The 18,034-nt window shown below is 55.7% G+C and overlaps 1 protein-coding gene across 1 annotated transcript; it reads left to right on the top strand.

Annotated features, from left to right (window-relative positions):
• Nucleotides 1-2,545: 2,545 nt before the first annotated feature.
• Nucleotides 2,546-6,265, top strand: POU3F1 (POU class 3 homeobox 1). The gene has a single exon (XM_061596401.1). It carries the CDS (start codon nt 2,631-2,633, stop codon nt 3,801-3,803), a length of 1,173 nt encoding a protein of 390 aa, XP_061452385.1. The 5' UTR covers nt 2,546-2,630; the 3' UTR covers nt 3,804-6,265.
• Nucleotides 6,266-18,034: the final 11,769 nt, after the last annotated feature.

Genomic DNA, 18,034 nt, shown 5'->3' on the forward strand with positions numbered 1-18,034 from the left:
TCAGCTTCCCCGGCGCCCCTCCGCCCAGCTCCAGCAGCCGACGCGGCCCTCCAGCCCCCCAGCTCGGTTTTCTCCCTACCGGAACCGCTTGAGGTAGGCTGGGGTGGCGAGGGCGTGAGTGGCCTCGCCTCGCCTCTCTATCGCTGGCCGCGGAGCCGTCTGAAGAGCCCTCCCCCCGGGGCCCAAGGGGGCACAGCCACAGGCGCTGCCCCCAGACGTCGGCCCCCCGGGGGCTTGGGGCTAACCGGCAGGCAGAAGGAGAGCCACAGCCCCTGAGGAGGAACCTCAGGGGGTCCCGGGGGTCCCGCCGCCCGCCCCCCAGCCAGAGACCTCCAACGCTCCTCCCCCTACGCCCCCCCCCAGCTGGCCAGCAGGGCAGGGTCGAGTCGAGCGCAGCCGTGGACGCGTCGGCCGGGAGCCGGGCTGGGGAGGAGCCGGACTCGTTTCTCCCACCCGTTGCGAGTCGCCCGCCCCCTTCAGGGACCGGGGGAAGCATGCAGCTCTGCCGGGGAGGGAGGTGAGGGGCCGCGGCAAACCCCCACAGCGCCAGGAAGGCCCCGGGTGGCCTTGGGCAGCCACCGTCTCTCCGCTTCACCCACAAGGATGAAAAACATGAGTGGAGCCTCGCGCTTCTCCAAGGAAAGGCGGCTGGAAATCGCTGCCTGTCAACAGACGTTGCGTGGGATTCGTCGGGAGAGTCTGGCCGGGAGGCCAGGCAGCCATCCTGCGCCCGAGGAAGGAGGAACGAGGCCACCGAATCGCTGCCGGCACCTGCATGCGGAGAGAAACGTAAACAGGATGCGCGAGAGGGCCAGAAGGACCGCCAGGCGGTCGCCAAAGGCAGCAGGGGCCGCACCGCGCTGGTCTCCCTCTGCCTGCCACCGGGGGGCATCTCGCCCCTCGAAGCAAGAGCCAAAGGCCAGCTGGGGGGCGCTTCTCCTCTCCTACCTCTTGGGCTGCTGGTTTCACCCGCCAATCACTTCTGCCGGGGGCAGATTGGGGGAGGGGAGGTGCCCTGCTCCAAACGGGGGGGGGGGCAGAAAATGCCATTTGTGGGCCTGGCTCCCCATTGTCGCCTGCTGGGGGCTATCTTAATGCTGCAGCTCAGACCTCACAGCCATGCGCACCCGAAGGGGCCCTTCCACGTCCCAGGGGCCCTTCAGGCCTCCCCCGGGGCCAATGCGGGGGGGCCGTTTCCCCGTTGAAAATGCCGGGAGCTGAACCCCGAAACTGAGCTCCCAAGGCTCCTGGGGCCCCCAACGTCCTTGGAGGCAGCGATGAGAGGGAAGGGCCGGCCCCAATTGTTCTGTCCAAGGCGAGCTTCCGCCCCACTCAGCATGCGGCCGGCACCCGGAGGGGCTCTCCTTGCCCGCGGGTAGGGCCAGGATCCTCCCCCTGTCCCTCAGAGAAGCATCTCATCTTACTGCATCCATTCGTCAAGGGGGGGGGGAGGAAGGGAACCGCAACAGCCCCACAGCGCCTCCCTTTCCATCTTCCCCAACCCAGGAACTATTCCTCCCTTTCTAGAGAACTCAGGCAGGAAACAAGTTACAGATACGACTTGGGGAAAGTTGCTAGTCCTCAGGGTTGTGGATACTACCCAAAAAGCTTTGGAAAGAAATGGCCAATTACCCAGAGCAGCACCCTCTTGTGAGCGAAAACTCCTCCTGCATCGCAGACCAAGCCCCGAATGGCAGATTTGCCCCCGCAGAAAAGAACTAGCTTTAGGAATGCTGCTACATTATCCGCGCTACAATGTGGCCACTGTGAGTCCACTCTCTATTCCAGCTTCCGATGCGGAGGCATTCCTGGAGAGGAAAACCTGCCAAAACGAAGAAAACCGAACGCGTTTTACTCCCCTTCGATTTCACTCCTGTGGCCCAGATTGCTCAGTTGGGAGACAAAAGGTACAGCCCCCCCTTTTTTTTTACTAAATCGTGGGCCAACAAAAACGGTCCTTGTGGGGCAGCCACAAAAGGCGATCTCCCCTCCCCCCGAATTCGAAGACTACAACCTCTTCCTCCATCACGCTCGAGGGGGAGAAACTCTGGCCTGAAGAAGAACCCCCCCCCCGTCTGGAAGAAGCAGAGCAGGTCCGTCCGTCCCCCGTCACCCCTCCCCCCGAAGCCGGTGCCAGCCTCAGTCGACAGGCTTACCGGGGCAATGGTGACACCGGGGAGCCGGCGCAGCTTCGGAGCCTGTCCCGACTAGGGCAGAGAAGAAGGCCCACTAAGAAAGAGGGCAGCGGCTGCGGGAATCCGCGCCCGCCCTCGGTCTGCTCTCCCGCCCCGTCCAGCCTAGCAGGTGCCGCTGAGCTGCGCTCCGCAGGCGCTGAATGGCAGAGCGGCCTGAATGGAGCGCCTCCCCGCGCCAATCAGGGCCGGCTGGCCGCTCCCCGCGCCAATCCCAGGGCCGGCGCCGCCAGACGGGGCGGGGCGGCTCCCTTCGCCAGGGGCGCCCTATGAAGGTGCGGTGCTGGCTGCCAGTCGCGGGTGGCGGAGCCAATGGGGCGCGCGTGGGGGAGTGGCCGCGCGTGGGGCCGAGCCGGGACTCTAAAGCGCGCCCCACCGCCGAGGGGGCCCCAGTGAGAGGCGCGGTGCGCGGGCCAGCCGACCCGACCCCACGCAGCTATGGCGACCACGGCGCAGTACCTGCCGCGCGGCAGCCCACTCCTGGCCGTGCCCACGCCGGACGCAGAGCGCCTCCACCAGGGCCCCACGTACCGTGAAGTCCAGAAGATGATGCACCACGAGTATCTGCAGGGCCTGGCCGCCACACCGGGCCACCCCATCGGCAGTCTCCCGCACCACCAGTGGCTGCCCGGCGCCACGGGAGACTGGGGAGGCGGCGGGACCCACCTGGAGCACGCCAAAGGCGGCGGCGGCGGCTGCGGCGGCGGCGCAGGGCCGAGGGGGGACCTCGACGGCGGCTTCCACTCGCGCTCCCACCTGGTGCACCAGCAGGCGGTCGGGGGGGGCGGAGGGGGGCACTGGGCGCAGGGAGGTCCGGCGCACCACCTGGGCGGCTGCCCCTCCGCCATGTCCCCGACGGCGGGGGGACACCAACCGCTGCTCTACTCTCAGGCGGCCTATCCCGGGCTCAACGGGATGCTGGGCCCTCAGGCGCCCGCCCTCCACCTGTCCCACGGCCACGTGCCGCACGGCCACGAGGAGGCGGCGGCGGCGGCGGCGCGCCTGGAGGGCTCCCCGTCGCACGTGGGCCACCCGGGCCACGAGCCGCTGTCGGACGAGGACGCGCCCAGCTCGGACGACCTGGAGCAGTTCGCCAAGCAGTTCAAGCAGCGGCGCATCAAGCTGGGCTTCACGCAGGCCGACGTGGGGCTGGCGCTGGGCACCCTGTACGGCAATGTCTTCTCGCAGACCACCATCTGCCGCTTCGAGGCGCTGCAGCTGAGCTTCAAGAACATGTGCAAACTGAAGCCGCTCCTCAACAAGTGGCTGGAGGAGACCGACTCTAGCACCGGCAGCCCGGCCAGCCTGGACAAGATCGCGGCGCAAGGCCGCAAGCGCAAGAAGCGCACCTCCATCGAGGTGGGCGTGAAGGGCGCGCTGGAGAGCCACTTCCTCAAGTGTCCCAAGCCCTCGGCCCACGAGATCACCTCGCTGGCGGACACGCTGCAGCTGGAGAAGGAGGTGGTGCGGGTCTGGTTCTGCAACCGGCGGCAGAAGGAGAAGCGCATGACGCCCGCGGGCGCCCCGCACCCGCCGGCCATGGAGGACGTTTATTCGCCGGGCGACGCCTCTCCGCCGCTGCGCCACACGCTCCAGAGCCCCGTGCAATGACTGTGCCGCGGGGACGGCCCCGAAGGACTGGCCTGGCCTGGCTGGGACTGGCTGCGGGACCTTCCCCCGGGCCCCGCGCCGGGCACCACGGACTACGGCGGCCCGCCGGGAGAGCCCTTGCCTCGGCCTTAAGACGCCGGGGAGCCGCCTCTCCGCGGCGTGTAGGGCGCAGCGAGGCTGGGCAGGCGCCTTCGTGGATTCCTCGGCTTGCTGGCTCTCGACTCTCCTTCTAATTTAAGATCTCTGTATTTATTGGAACCCCACCAAGGAGCGCCCGGCCGGAGGCTGAGCTGGGCCGCGGTCTTCCTCGCGGACCAGGACGCGGGAGGGGGGGCAGGGGAGGGGGGCTGTGCCAGGCGAGGCTGCTGTCGCTCCCCAGAGGGGCCCCGAAGGGACACGGTGCCAGGTTGCATCCAAGGGGCTCGCGCCCGCTTTGCCCCTCCAGCCGGACTGGGAAGGGACCCGTCGAAGCGCCCTGGCTGAGGGCCTCAAGCGAACTGCGGGGCCCCCTCGCCCGATTGTAAAGGTCGGCAGAGTGCTCACGCCTGGAAGCCGGTCCGACTTGCCTATTTATTTTCCTCGCAGCCAGGGCCACGTTGCCGGCGGCGCCCAGGGCTGTCGGTTGGGTTGGCTCGCGCCCACCTCTGTATCCTCCTGCTCCGTTTTTATTTATGTTACAGCCAATATTTTATTACTCGCATAAAACATTTATCCAGGAACTCGCCTAGTGTCTTTTTCTCTCCCCCCCCCCTTCTAGAAAGAAGAAGAGGAGGAGGGCTGTAGGGCAGCCGGGCAGCCGCGGGGCGGACACTAGCCTTGGGCGGGATTCAGCCGCAACAGACGCGGCTCGCCCTCCCCGCTGCCCCCCCCCCCGCGAAGCCTCTCTCTGACGGACGGCTGGAGATTCTTGGGAGATGATGCGGCGCCGGCGCCGTCAGAGACGGACTTGGGGCACCTCCGCCCGCCAGCCGCTCTCCCTCCCTCGCGGTGTTGCCGAAGGACGTGCCTCGGCTCTTCGGACGCCTCGAAGGGGCTCCCAGCTGCCGCACGCAGGTCCGCCCCGCTCTGGAAGGCAGCCGCCGGCTGGCCGGCCTAGAGCTGCGGGTCCCAGCCCTCCCTTGGCCCAGCCGGCCCAGTCCAGTTTTTGCTTCCGAGGGCCCCCGAGGCCGCGCTCTCAGCTGCCGAGGCGCTGGGTTCCCCATTCCTCCAGGGCACTGTCGGACGAGGCTGGCCGCGAAGGGCTTTTTAAGGCCGAAATTGCCCGTCCGGTGGCTCCAATGTTAAGCGGCAGTGAGGCTACCCGCGCTTTCCGCCCCGACCTTTTTTCTGCGGGGGTCTCTGCTGGCATTGCAGGAAATGGCTTCCTTCCCTCTTTCCTTCCTTCCTTTCTTTCGGGAGGATTTCTCTCTGCGCCTCTTTAGCGACCGCCTGGGGAAAATCTCTCCTGCGGCTTCTGCTTTGTTGGAAGGGGAGCCCCGCCGGGGAACATCTTGCCAAGTGGAAACAGTCGAGCGAACTCTTCGGAGAGGGCAGCAGCCTTTAGGAGCGCCTCTTAGAATGCACGGTGAAGTGATGACATCTGAGTGGCGAACTTTCAAACGGTATTGCGTCTGATTTCTTTACAGCGCAATCTTCCATGTGCCTCCTCAGAAGCAAGCCCCATTGAGTTCAGTGAGGCTTGTGCGCAGATAAGGGTGGACAGGATTTCGGCCCCGCCTGATCCCCTTTTGTGCAGCCAGGAGCACTAAAAGGGGCACTCTGGGCACGATCCAAGAGAAGGTTCTGCGGCAGGAGCCACCTTGGGAGGAAAGGGGGGCGGGAGAAGGTGTCCGTCTCTTGGCCGGTTTCCGTCGCTTCGACGGCGCCCCACTCACTCCCAAACTTGAGGTCGAGGTCCCTTCCCGGGTGACCAGCTGCGCGCTTCCGCTTGATACAAAGGGAGGGCGCGTCAGTCGCTCGCTTATTCATCTGGTCTTCCTTTGAATCATGCAGACGCTCCGACTGAAATGCGACCGTAACGTGCGCAGGAAAACGCGGGACACCTGCCCCAGCGCGCACCTAGGAGGCCCCCCAAGGGTGCTGGCGCTCCTGCCGTACGCGAAGACCTCTCCAGGGCGGCGCTAGTTTCGGTGGGATCTGCTGCGGGGAGGAAGAGGGCGAGCTCCCTTGCAGGCCGGCAGCCCCGGGGCCTTCCTCCTCCTCCTCCAGGTTGATTCACAAAAACGCCGAACTGGTCCGCGGCGAATTAGAGCGACAGGCAGATGTCGAGAGAAGCAGCCTGGCTAGATCGAGCAGGAGCCCCCCCCTCCCACGAGCCGCCCTTAGATCACAGCGGCAGACCGGCCCAATTCTCTTTCCTTCTGCTTCCCTCTCCTTTTCGATCTTTCGAGGCTACACGCAGCACTTCTGCCTGCCTTCCTGTTCGGTGCCTTTGGTGCGGTCAAATGGCCTTGTTTTGTTTCGCCCCGAAATGGAAAGGAGCCGAGTTCCAGGCCGGCCGCCGAGAGGCTGCTCTGGAGAACCCTCTTCGGCCTCCTGGCCAGCGGCTGCTCCCTCCCCGCACAGCCCCCTTGCTGGAGGGCAGAGGCGGGGGGGCGACCTAAGGGGGTTCAGGGGAGCCTTGTTCTGTTGGGGGGGCGGAGGGAAGTTTTGTTGGAAGGTAAACGTCGGAGCCCCGAGGAGGCAGCCCTGCCCAGCTGGTCCCCAGAGCGCGGGCGGAAGCCTCTTCAGGGGTGTCAGCAGAGTCTCCTAGCCCTCGGGAAACCGGGAGGGGGAGGGCACGGAGGGCGAAGCAGCCCCTGTGCGGAACCGGATCCTGCTTTGTTCGGGCTCTGGGGACCCTTGGCTCTCAGATCGTCCTCCCCTTCCCGCGGGGGCCGCCGGGCCAAAGCAGAGGCTCTCCCGCCTGGTCTCTTCGCCCCCAACATCCCCGCGAAAGGACCTGCCGGGCAAAACTCCCCTCCCCTTCGGGGAAGACCCATCCAGGTGGCGCACCCCAGCTGGGGCGGGGGGCTCGTAAGAGCCCCGCCCCCCCAAACCGGCTGCTGAGCCGAGAAGACGCGACGCGGGTGGCCGCCCTCTTTCCCTTTTTGTTCTCGGGGGCCGCCAGGCGCGTTTGTCGGCCCTGCGGCTCTCCAGCTGTCACCCGCCTCGGCGGTGGGTCTCTTGGATATGCCCAACGGGCCCTCGAGTGTGGGGAGGGCCTTGTCCCCCAGGGACCGGACGGCGCTTCGGTGGAGACGGGCGTCCCCTGCTGCCTTGCGAAGGAGATGCCGCCGGAGCGTCGCCCCTCTGACAAGGCGCGGGGGGCGCGGGGGGCGCGGGGTAGACGCTCCCCGCAGAGTGCCGTCCACGGGGGAATGTTGGCAGATCGTCGAAGCGGTGGGGAATTCCTGACGCCTGAGACGCCCCACGGCTTCCGGGGTGGTGCGGGGCGAGGGGCGGCCCTCTCTTGCCGTTTCGGCAGCTGCGAGCCGGGGCTGCTGGAGCCCGATCGTGCCTTTGGGGGGAGCCCAAGTTCCCCGTATTGTTCGGGCAGGGACCAGGGAGCGGCGGCTACGGGGAAATCCTGCCCTGGCTCAGTCGGTCGCAACCGAAAGCCAGGAAGGCGGCTGTAAATCCCCCCCCCCCCACACACACACCGTGCCAGACTGCCTCGCCGTGAGCATAGCTGGACTTTGGGGATAGCAGCAGGCTCGTAGGCAGCCGGGGGGGCACCCAAAAAAGTAGAGGGTGAGAGAAAAATCGGCAAGAAATGTCATTATTTTTCGTAAAAAAATGGAGGGGGGACTCCCAGCCCCCTTCCCAGCTATGGGTCCGGCATAAGTGGCCCAGCCCAACCGCCAAGGGAGGGTTCCTCCTCTCTCCCCGGGGTCATTCCAGACAGCGGCAAAGCCCCTGACCACTGCTTGGCAGAAAACAGATCCTGATTAAAGGCAGCAGCTCACCCAGGGAGTCCCCACTGGCGACTTGCTCGTCACTCGCATCTGCCGCCACCGCGGCACTTCAATCTAAACCGAAGTGCCTGTAGCTTCATCAGGTGTTTTCCTTTGTGACTCACATTTGCTCTACCTGCAAAAGGTTCAATGAGCTCTCATGAGGATGAGCTTTGTTGCTGTGAGTAATCACAGGCAGCGCTGGGAACGGACAGGCGGCAAAGGCAGCACTGAGGCATCCAGAGTGTGAGGAGGGATCCTGCTCAGGTTAACTCAGGCCTCCTGCGTAATTCACGTCATTCAGCATCTTGCCGAAACCAAGTATGGCTTCCTATAAAGTCCAAGATAATTATATGTGTTCGCTGGGCGCAGTTCCCCAACAGTGGGCAAGGTCTGAGGGATGCTGTGAGTGAAGTAAATAGATGTTTCCTAGGCCACACTTTCCTTAGTTTGGTCTCAAGACCCAAAGACACAGATCCAGCACCCAGTTCCCTTCTATTTCCTCACAGACTAAGTTTCCCCCCCTCATTCTGTGGGCAGTGAGTTGTTCCTCATGCAGTTAAAAAGATTAAATTACCAAACATGGTATTTCTTTCTAATGGTGTTTTTAATATTTGTTTTAAATCTGCTATGTTTGCTAAAGAAAGCTTAATTTACCACTGCCACAATTGTTAAAACATTTTCAGTTTTACTTTTTCAACAGTAGTCTTTACACAAATGATGTATTTTCTACTTGTTTTCAACAACTGCAGCATTTTAAACAAAACAACAATTGAAGTTTTATTTTCCATATTTTCATGAAATGTGCTAGAAAATGTGCATTTTATTTATTCATGGGGATACAGTAAATGGCATTTAGATGGATAAAAAGTTTAAAAGTTTATATGCATAATTTTATAATAGTTCATTTGAATTTAAAAAATAATGATACATAAAATTAAAATAAACAAAAAAAGGAGAAAGTCTTTTTGCAAAACTGAAATTGGGAGGAGCCATTGTTTCTTCCAAGTGACAGCTTAAACGTCCTCTGTGGGGGAGGACAATTCACGCAGCACTGCAGTCTTACACTAAAATGCCCCTCACTGGAATTCTGTGCTTAACTTTGCTAGACTGCTGAGAATGAAATCAGAAAAAAAACTTGATCAGTTTGAAGGGCTCTTGGCAGGACTGAGAATTTTCCACCACACTTGACAAAATGTATCATTCTCTGAATTACGATCACCATTCTTTCCTTTTATTTCTATTTATTAAAATGGAGTTTAAATTTCAAGGAACTTTTATGGATTTAATGTCAGTCCTTAAAAAGCTATGTCAGGGGCTACAATAAATGGTTCCTCATTGTGCGTAAGGATTTTCATTGTAATCTTTAATTTGAATCAAGGTTTTTAATTTTAAAATAGAAAAGGATATATTTAAATCTCAACATAATACAAATGCGTATTTTAAATGATCTGTTAAACAATGTGCATAGCCCATTTGGGCCTTGCTGCTGCCTGTGATTCTAGCTCACCCGAGGGTGCCTTTGTGAACAAAAGTAAACAGTCTCCCCCATCCCCACCCCCTGGCAAGTCTCTGGGTGGCTCTTGGGCTGCTGCTGCTGCTGCTGCAACCCTTTACACACTTACCTCAGAGTCAACCCCATTGCACTCCATGGGCCTGAGTACAATTACTACAGTTGTACAGTAAAGTAGACAAGCACTTACAAGTCTGGAGTAAATGCCGAACCCTTCACAGCTAGAGTGCATCTTTGTTGTTGTTGTTTTTAACCAGAGCTTGGAAAAGTTACTTTTTTCAACTAAACTCCCATCAGCCCCTGCCAGCATGTCCACTGGATTGAGCTGATGGGAGTTATAGTTCAAAAAAGTAACTTTTCCAAGCTCTGTTTTTAACCTTGCCTGCACACACACAAAAGGGTTGCAAATGTCTGTCACTGAAAGCCGCACAGCCGGAAGGTTTGTTTTTCTTCTCTTTCACAGCAAGGAGGGAGGGAGTCCTCCACCCAAGGTGTCCTCACTTTTAGTCCAGGGTAAACAAGGTCCTCCTAGGAGCTAATTGCAGCGTGTGGGTGTGAAGGTCAATCCCATTCTGATAATGGGAAGGGACCACCTTTGCTGAAAAATATTTCCTGCAGATGAGATATACACATATATTACAAAAATGTTTGTATCCCATCTTTCTAATATAAAACATACAAGGTGAAGTTTGGGGGCTTTTTCGTTTAGAAAAAGGGTGAGTGTGTAGGACATGACAGAGGTATATACAATTATACATGGTGGCTGAAAGCTTTTATCCCTCTCTCCTAAAACTAGAACCCCAATTCAATCAAGCAACCGATGAGGCTGAATGTTGGAAGAGTCTGGACAACAAAAGGAAGTCCTACTTCAGAAAGTGCATAGTTAATCTATGGGATTTGCTCCCACATGATGTGGTGTTGACCACATAGTAAGGGTTTGACCTAAAAGGGAATTAGGCAAATTCTAGTCATGATAGCTGAGGACTACCTCTCTGACCACAGGATGGTGTCTCTCAATGCTGGTTGCTGGAGAACAAGAGAGCTAATGTCCACCTCAGGTCTTGCTTGTGGCCTTCCAGGGGAGGGGACCTGGTTGGCCACTGTGGGAAACTAGAGGCTAGACTAGTAGCCAGGCCTTGATGGGTCTGATCTTACGTTCTTTTCGGGGGCTCCAGAGGACAGGGAACACAGAGCAACAAGGCCTCTAACAATGCATTTGATTTCATTGTGCTTTGACTTTTCCATGCCAAAGTGACTCTGCTATAGGGATAACAGCTGCAAATTTCCATATCTGAGAGTTTTTTCTCCTGACTCTCAATGCATCTACTCAGTATGCTGCAGCTGTATGGAAGGAGGAAGATAAAAAACAACCCCAAAATGACACCGCTGTAAGTTCTTCCCTTCATGTCTGAAGTTCTTGGATGCTGACATCCTGTGAATGGCACACATGCCATGTTCAAACTGAGGCCAAACAAGTCTTGTCCCATCAACCAGAGCTAGCAGAATCCATGCCCAAGGGGCTCAGGATGCCAAACAGACCTGTGGCGAGAATGGCCCGAAAAAGCTGTTTTAAAGAAAAAAATGGGAAAAGGATAGAATGACTTGGCAAATTGACCTGCAAAACTTGCAATCAAAGCAGGACACCACTCAGCATGGATTGGTGCTGGGGGGGGGAGAGAGGGAAGGGAAGAGAAAGGCCCACCCCCTGCCTCCTGGCCTAGTATACAATACATAACTACTGGCTGGGGGCTGGGGAGGTCTCTCCTAGCAGACACACAGGATTAGTGTTGCCAGGTTCAGGGCCTGAGACTGAGAGAGAAGAGAGAGTCAGCCAAGTGCAGGTGTTCTTGGAACACTGTAATGGGAAAAACCACAAGGTGGAATTCTCCCTTTCCCTTGCACAACTTTTAAAGATACAGAAGACTTCTTGGTTGCCAGGCCCAGCAATCCCTGTTGGAATATGTGGTTCAACTCCAACTTGTGGGTTGAGGCTGCATAGGGTTAAAAGGGTAGCTAGAGAGGAGACCTCCTGATTGCTAGGCTAATATCTATCCTTTGATCTCCTGCTGACTCTCCCTTCCTGCTAGACTGATATGCAGAGGATGTTGGCCACATCTCCTTCCTCCTTCCTTCCTTCCTTCTCTTGAGAGGGAGAGCAGACATCTTCTCTTTGTCTCTCCCTCTCCTCCAAGCATGAGGGCAAACACTAGGCTTGGTGTTTGCATCACTAACTTTTCTAGTTAGCTAGATGTAGAACTCTTTCCAATCAAGTATGTACTTCCAGAATAAAGTAGTTATTTCTTATTTTAAAGGTTAAAGTCTCTGTCTGACTAATTTGCAGGGAAGGTGTAATCTTTAGCAAAGATTCAAACACACATGAAGACTCACTCAGTCTCTCCATTCCCAATTTCGCCACTCTGCGACAGATGCATTGTGTAGGTGATACAAGAGGGGGAAGAGCTAAAGCCAGAGCTGAAGCCAGCAGACCTTCCTTGCCTGCCCCCACCGGTCCTTCCAGACAGGCATTTATTGTGGTGTGTGCGTGCCTCGTGCATGCAAGCTTTTCACAGTGTCCACATGACACCTTTGGCATAAAAATGCCAGCCCATTTAACTCCCATTTAATCTGGATTTACCCTTTCTGGGGGAAATCTTATGCTAAAAAACCTATTGCAAATTGATGAAAGTGTGGCAAGAGCAACTCCTGTCGGGTTCTCTTTGCACTCCTAAGGGGAGATAGAGAGGGTCCTCCAGCTGGCCAGGCTGCTCCTCCTTCCCTGTGCTCCTCTGACTGTCTCCCTTCCTTTGTAAACTGATACTCTGGGGGGGGGGAGCTGACCTCACATCCAAACTGTCCTTCCTTCTCCGACCAGCCGAGGGAGAGCAGACATCCTCTTTTGGTCTCTATGCCCTGAAGCCTGGCCATTGCTCCTCCACCTTAGGTAGCTGGAACTAGAGCCTTGCCTATCCAGTAGGTATTCCTTTTAATAAACCAGTCCTTTCTTATTTGAAAACAAGCTTAAAGTCTCAGTGATTCAAAGTAAGGTACAGGGCCGGCGCCAGGCATGCCGGGGCCCCAGCGCACGCGCACACACACACACACGAGCGCACCCCACCTACCTGCCTCTCCTGTCTTTTACAGCTGTGCGCACTGGACTGCCATTAACCAAGATGGCAGCTGAGATTTCCCTAAGGAGTTGAAGCCTCCACCACCATCTTGGTTGATGACATGCATGCATGGTACACCCATGCATCCCTGCCATCAATCAAGATGGTGGCAAGGGCATCAACACCTTAGGGAAACCTCGGCTGTCATCTTGGTTAATGGCAGCCCTGCCCGCACAGCTGCTGAAGATAGGAGAGAGAAGTAGGTGGAGCCAGCAAACGGGCAGGTGGCTGGGAAGCTCTCTGCCGTGGATCACAGAAGGGGAGCAGTACTCATTCTTCACCCTATTGAGGGGCCCCTCAGGGGCCCCTGTGGCAACAGGGCCTCTCGGCCAGGGCCTGACCTGGCCACCCTTTAGCACCGGCCCTAGCAAAGTAAACACTTGTTTTCTCTAAAGTAACCCACACTCACTCTGCACAGAACGCTGAGCACGCTACACTCAGCTAAACTTTGCTAATTTTTACCAATACGTCAACACAAATACCCATCTGCAATGTCTGAAAGACCCATTTACAATAAACCCATCTGGAAAGACCCTCAGTTGAAACACTGAGTTATGAGGAACAAGTTCAGTAAAGTGAACAGTTCTGGATCAAAATGGCGGAGAGGTTACACTGGGTCCCTGTCCCAACACAAATCAGGAAGCACAATAATGCTCTTCCAAAAACATTACCTATGACAAATGCTATTTGGTCTTGTATAAATCCAACATTGCAGGCACGAGTTAATGTCTGTGTTGGCCCTAGAATGCTATGTCTACTTCTGGCCAGCACCTTAAAGAAATGGAGAAGATAGATTCAGAGGAATACAACAAAGATGTTCTCTCTTTCTCTCTCTCTCTCTCTCTCTCTCTTTGTGTGTGTTTCCACATAGGGGAAAGACCAAGGTAACTGTGGCTGTAAGCTTATGGGGGGGGGGGGAGTATGCCATGCTTCACGCTCTTGAATTAGGTGCAGGAACGGGATTGTTCTTGGTTGATGTGGAAGATCGCACTCCGATCCATGCGTGTTTATAACACCAGTAGATAAAGCAAAATCTGGAGGCCTTCAAGTGAAAAATCTGTTAAGGCTCCAATGTTATACCCACTTACTTGGCTGAGAGTAAGTCTCACTGAATTCAGTAGGATTTATGTCTGTGTAGATATCCGTAGGATGGTGCTGTGAAGTTCTTGGATTCCATTCCATGAATTATTCCTGCTGCCTGTCGCTTGGAAGAGAAGGAGAAGTACAGGATAACTTGGCATCTCCCTCCCCTTCCATGGACTCCTTGGAGTCCAGAGCTTGGAAAAGTTACTTTTTTGAACTACAACTTCCATCAGCCCAATGCAGTGGCCATGCTGGCTGGGGCTGATGGGAGTTGTAGATCAAAAAAGTAACTTTTCCAAGCTCTGCCTTGGACACCATCCTACAAGAGAGACTCAGTCTGAGGGTTTGGAAATTTTCAGGAACTGCTGGGGTATGTCTTCGTTCAACAATCACTGAGAATATGATCAGCCCTGGCCTGGCCTGCTCCTTGTCTGCAGCAGACATTGCCCCCCCCCATTCCCAAATCCCAAAGGTGCCTTTTGGAGAGAGAGAGAGAACCTAGAACTCAGGTGGCAAGATCTGGTCATTGGTGCATTCTCCGCGAGGTGTGCACTCAGCAGACTGCGCTGGCCTGTTCTGGTGGTGGGCAAAAAGGGCGCCTCCGGGCACACAGGGAGAGCAGCCAAGAACAGATTTCTAAGAGGTGGATGCAGGAATATCGAAGCAAGAAAATGGGTCTCTGTGTTTTATGCTAGGTGAATAAGGGGCCCTAGAGATGAAAGCAAGCAAGGCAGATTAGCACCTCAGTTCCTTGGGGTACAGGGGCACATTCTGCCTGACCAAAGATTTCTGAACTAGCAACTTCAACACTTCCGTACAATAAAGAAAGGAACCCATCCATTTCCACTTTGCCAATGGTGTGAAGGGCCTTGGCCACATACCAGCCTTTGCGCGTCATTGGCTAAGGGGATCCCTCTTTTCTGATGCCAGTTAAGTATGTCACTTGGCAGGGAGCTGCACCGATGGGAGGGTTGCTGCTTTTGTTCACTCAAGGGAGGCCTCTCCCTCCAGAGTTCAGCTCTCTTGTGTTGGCGTGCAGCTGGAACACAGAGAATATTGCGCTGGAACTGAGGAGGGCCCAGATGTCTAGCAGCCAGAGAATGCCCCCTCCCCCCAGCTCTGGACTGTTCTAGGCAGGAAAGACGCTCTTATCATTGTCCCACACATGGGACAGCACATAAGAGGAATGGCATTTGCCTGCTTATGTCTTGGAGAACAAGGCTACCCCTGTGCCAACAGCATGGGGCATAGTCCAGCTGCCAGTTCTAATGCCAGCAACACTGCCATGGCCTGGACTGAAGTAACCCCTCTTGCCCTGCCCTTTGCCCACCCCCATGGCCTGTCACCTTGATGGGATCTAGGCCAGACAGTAGAGCTCTTTGCCCAAGAGGTGGGAGTTTCTCACTTGAAGAGTGACGGGGCTCAGGCCTGTGAGGGAGATGCACTTTTCAAAGGGTCACTGGGCACATGCTCAGAGATACCTTTTGACCTGTACATGGCCTTGGAGTGGGTTCTCCCTTCTCAGACGTGAGCTGACGTAGTAATAATTGCAGCTCTGACCTGGACACTTTCCTAAATTCCTAGGGGTGCTTTTCCTTTCCTGTGGTCAAAGGCTGATGCTTGGTGAAGCCTCTCCAGTCCTTCCTGTGAAGGCCTTGATGGAATGACATCCAGCGGCAGGCAAAGGGTTTGGGTTGCTGGCCTGTCCATGAAGCAAGAAGACTTGGAGGGGGGGGCCAGCAAATTTCTCTGTCTCAGATTGCCATTTTAAAATGGAGCAGACGGAGAAGTCACATTGATGTTTTGCTTCAAGTACCACAGAGCCCCCATCGAACCATTTAAGGAGCAATGGCCTTTGCTAAATATTTGGATGTGCTGCTTTGGGTCCCTTTTGGAGAAGTGCTTGCTGCCCACGCTTGGTGCAGAGGTAGACCAGGCCTACCAAAGACTAAACAGGCAGCTCCCATCTTTCCCTCTGCCCCCCGATTGCAGCCTTTGCCATTTGGGACTGCTGGGCATGTGCTTTTGGCTCTGTGTGAGTCACAGTGACCCTCCTGTGACATCCATGCAGGCCTTGGCACTCTCTTCTGTCACTGCTCCCTCCTGGGCCATCCTATCACACAAGCCCCTCGCAACTCTATTCCGGCACACTTCCATCCCTGCTGTTCCTGACAAGTCATCTTCATTAAAGTCTTGGCACAGAGCTGCTGTCTCCTTGGCTCATCCCCTGAATGAGAACGGGGGGGATGTGCCCTGAGCATTTCCCAAGCACAGCAAATGTGGCAGAGGGGGAGTGTTGCAGCCGCCACAGCAGCACCTTCAGGTTCATGTCAAACCTAGGGAGCAATTTCTCTCCCTCTGCCACAAAGTGACGCTCCAGCAGCCAGGGTCGTGTTCTCTGGTGCAAGGCTGCTCTGGGCCTCAGCTCACCCACAGGACACAAAAAGGGTTCAATGGCTGCTGGAGACAGCATTCATGTCATGGTCAACCTTTTCCCTTCAGATTATAGGCCAAGCTATTATGGCACTCAATTTGGAGGACAAATCTAGAGATTTGCCTGTCGTCTACCATTCCTTCCCTTATGGATTGGAACGAGAGGATGGAGACTTCAAGATCAAGGGGAAGCCTATGGATTTTCCAATACAGGCACCTCTGCTCCTCTCCCCAAGAAAGAAAAGAGGATATAATAATAATAATAAATTTAATTTCTGTGTCGCCTATCTGGCCAATGGCCACTCTAGGCGACGTACAAAATCGTTAAAACACAATATGATAAAATACAGTAATACAATATAAAAACAGTATAAAAGCAATACAGCTGCAACAGCAATATTAAAACAGGGCAGGAGGCATTTCAGTCATAGCAATTAACCCTCCCCGGAGATCCCGAAGGCCTGTTGAAAGAGCCAGGTCTTTAAGGCTTTCCGAAATACATTTGGGGAAGAGGCATGCCGGAGATCTTGTGGGAGGGAGTTCCAGAGGGTGGGGGCCGCCACTGAGAATGCCCCCTCTCTAGTACCCACCAATCTAGCTGTTTTTGTCGGCAGGATTGAGAGAAGGCCCTGTGTGGCCGATCTTGTCGGGTGGCATAATTGGTGACGTTGAAGGCACTCCATAAGATAAACTGGGCCGAAACCGTTTAGGGATTTAAAGGTTAATACCATCACCTTGAATTGGGCTCGGAAAACAACTGGAAGCCAGTGTAGATCGAACAACACTGGTGTGATGTGATCCTGGCGGCGACTGTATGTAAGTAGTCGAGCCGCCGCATTTTGTATAAGTTGTAATTTCCGGACCGTTTTCAAGGGTAACCCCACGTAGAGCGCATTACAGTAATCCAACCGAGAGGTGACCAGGGCATGTACTACCAGTGGGAGCTGATGAACAGGAAGGCAGGGTTGCAGCCTTCGTATGAGGTGTAGTTGATACCAGGCTGCCCGGCTCACTGCCGAAATCTGAGCCTCCATGGACAGCCTGGAATCAAGTACAACCCCAAGGCTGCGGACCTGGTCCTTCAGGGGTAGACTCACCCCATTGAACTTCAAGTCAACATCTCCCAACCTCCTTTTGTCCCCCACATGCAGCACCTCGGTCTTATCAGGGTTTAGCTTCAGCTTGTTCCTTCCCATCCATCCACTCACGGATTCCAGGCACTTGGACAAGGTCTCCACAGCCAGCTCTGGCGAAGATTTAAATGAGAGATAGAGCTGAGTGTCATCTGCATATTGGTGACACTGCAGCCCAAATCTCCTAATGATTGTCCCCAGCGGCTTCATATAAATGTTAAATAGCATGTGAGAGAGGATAGAACCCTGTGGCACACCACAATTGAGAGGCCAAGGGTCTGAAACCTCCTCCCCCAATGCTACCTGTTGGTACCTGTCGGAGAGAAAGGAACGGAACCACTGTAATACAGTGCCTCCAATTCCCAATCCCTCCAGGCGAAGTAAAAGGATACTGTGGTTGACAGTATCAAAAGCCGCTGAGAGATCGAGGAGGACAAGAAAGGTGAATTCTCCCCTATCTAATGCCCTCCTCAAATCATCTACCAGAGCGACCAAGGCTGTTTCAGTTCCGTGACCAGTCCTGAAACCCGATTGGTATGGATCCAAGTAATCCGTTTCATCCAAGTGTGCTGACAACTGGTTGGCCACCACTCGCTCAATGACCTTGCCCAACAATGGTAGGTTCGAAATTGGGCGGAAGTTATTGAAAACTTGGGGATCCCAGGAGGGCTTCTTAGGATGGGCTTTACAATTGCCTCCTTGAAGGCTGATGGCATCACACCCTCTTTCAAGGATGCATTTACCACCGCTTTGATCCCCTCGCCCAATTTCTCTCTGCAGCTCATAAGGAGCCACGAAGGGCAAGGATCAGTAAGGCAAGTGGTAGGCTTCACAGACGAAATCACCTTGTCCACTTCCTCAGAAGGGAGAAGCTGAAACCGATCCCAACTTACCGGCATGCAACTGGCCAACTCTGGTTCATCCACTGTATCCACGGCGCATGGGATCGAGCTCTGTAAGTGTTCGA

Source organism: Rhineura floridana, chromosome 15, assembly GCF_030035675.1.
Source record: "Rhineura floridana isolate rRhiFlo1 chromosome 15, rRhiFlo1.hap2, whole genome shotgun sequence".
NCBI lineage: Eukaryota > Metazoa > Chordata > Lepidosauria > Squamata > Rhineuridae > Rhineura > Rhineura floridana.

What these genes read in the sequence shown, in the direction of transcription:
- POU3F1 (XM_061596401.1), top strand. Translation starts at nt 2,631, where the DNA reads ATGGCGACCACGGCGCAGTACCTGCCGCGCGGCAGCCCACTCCTGGCC.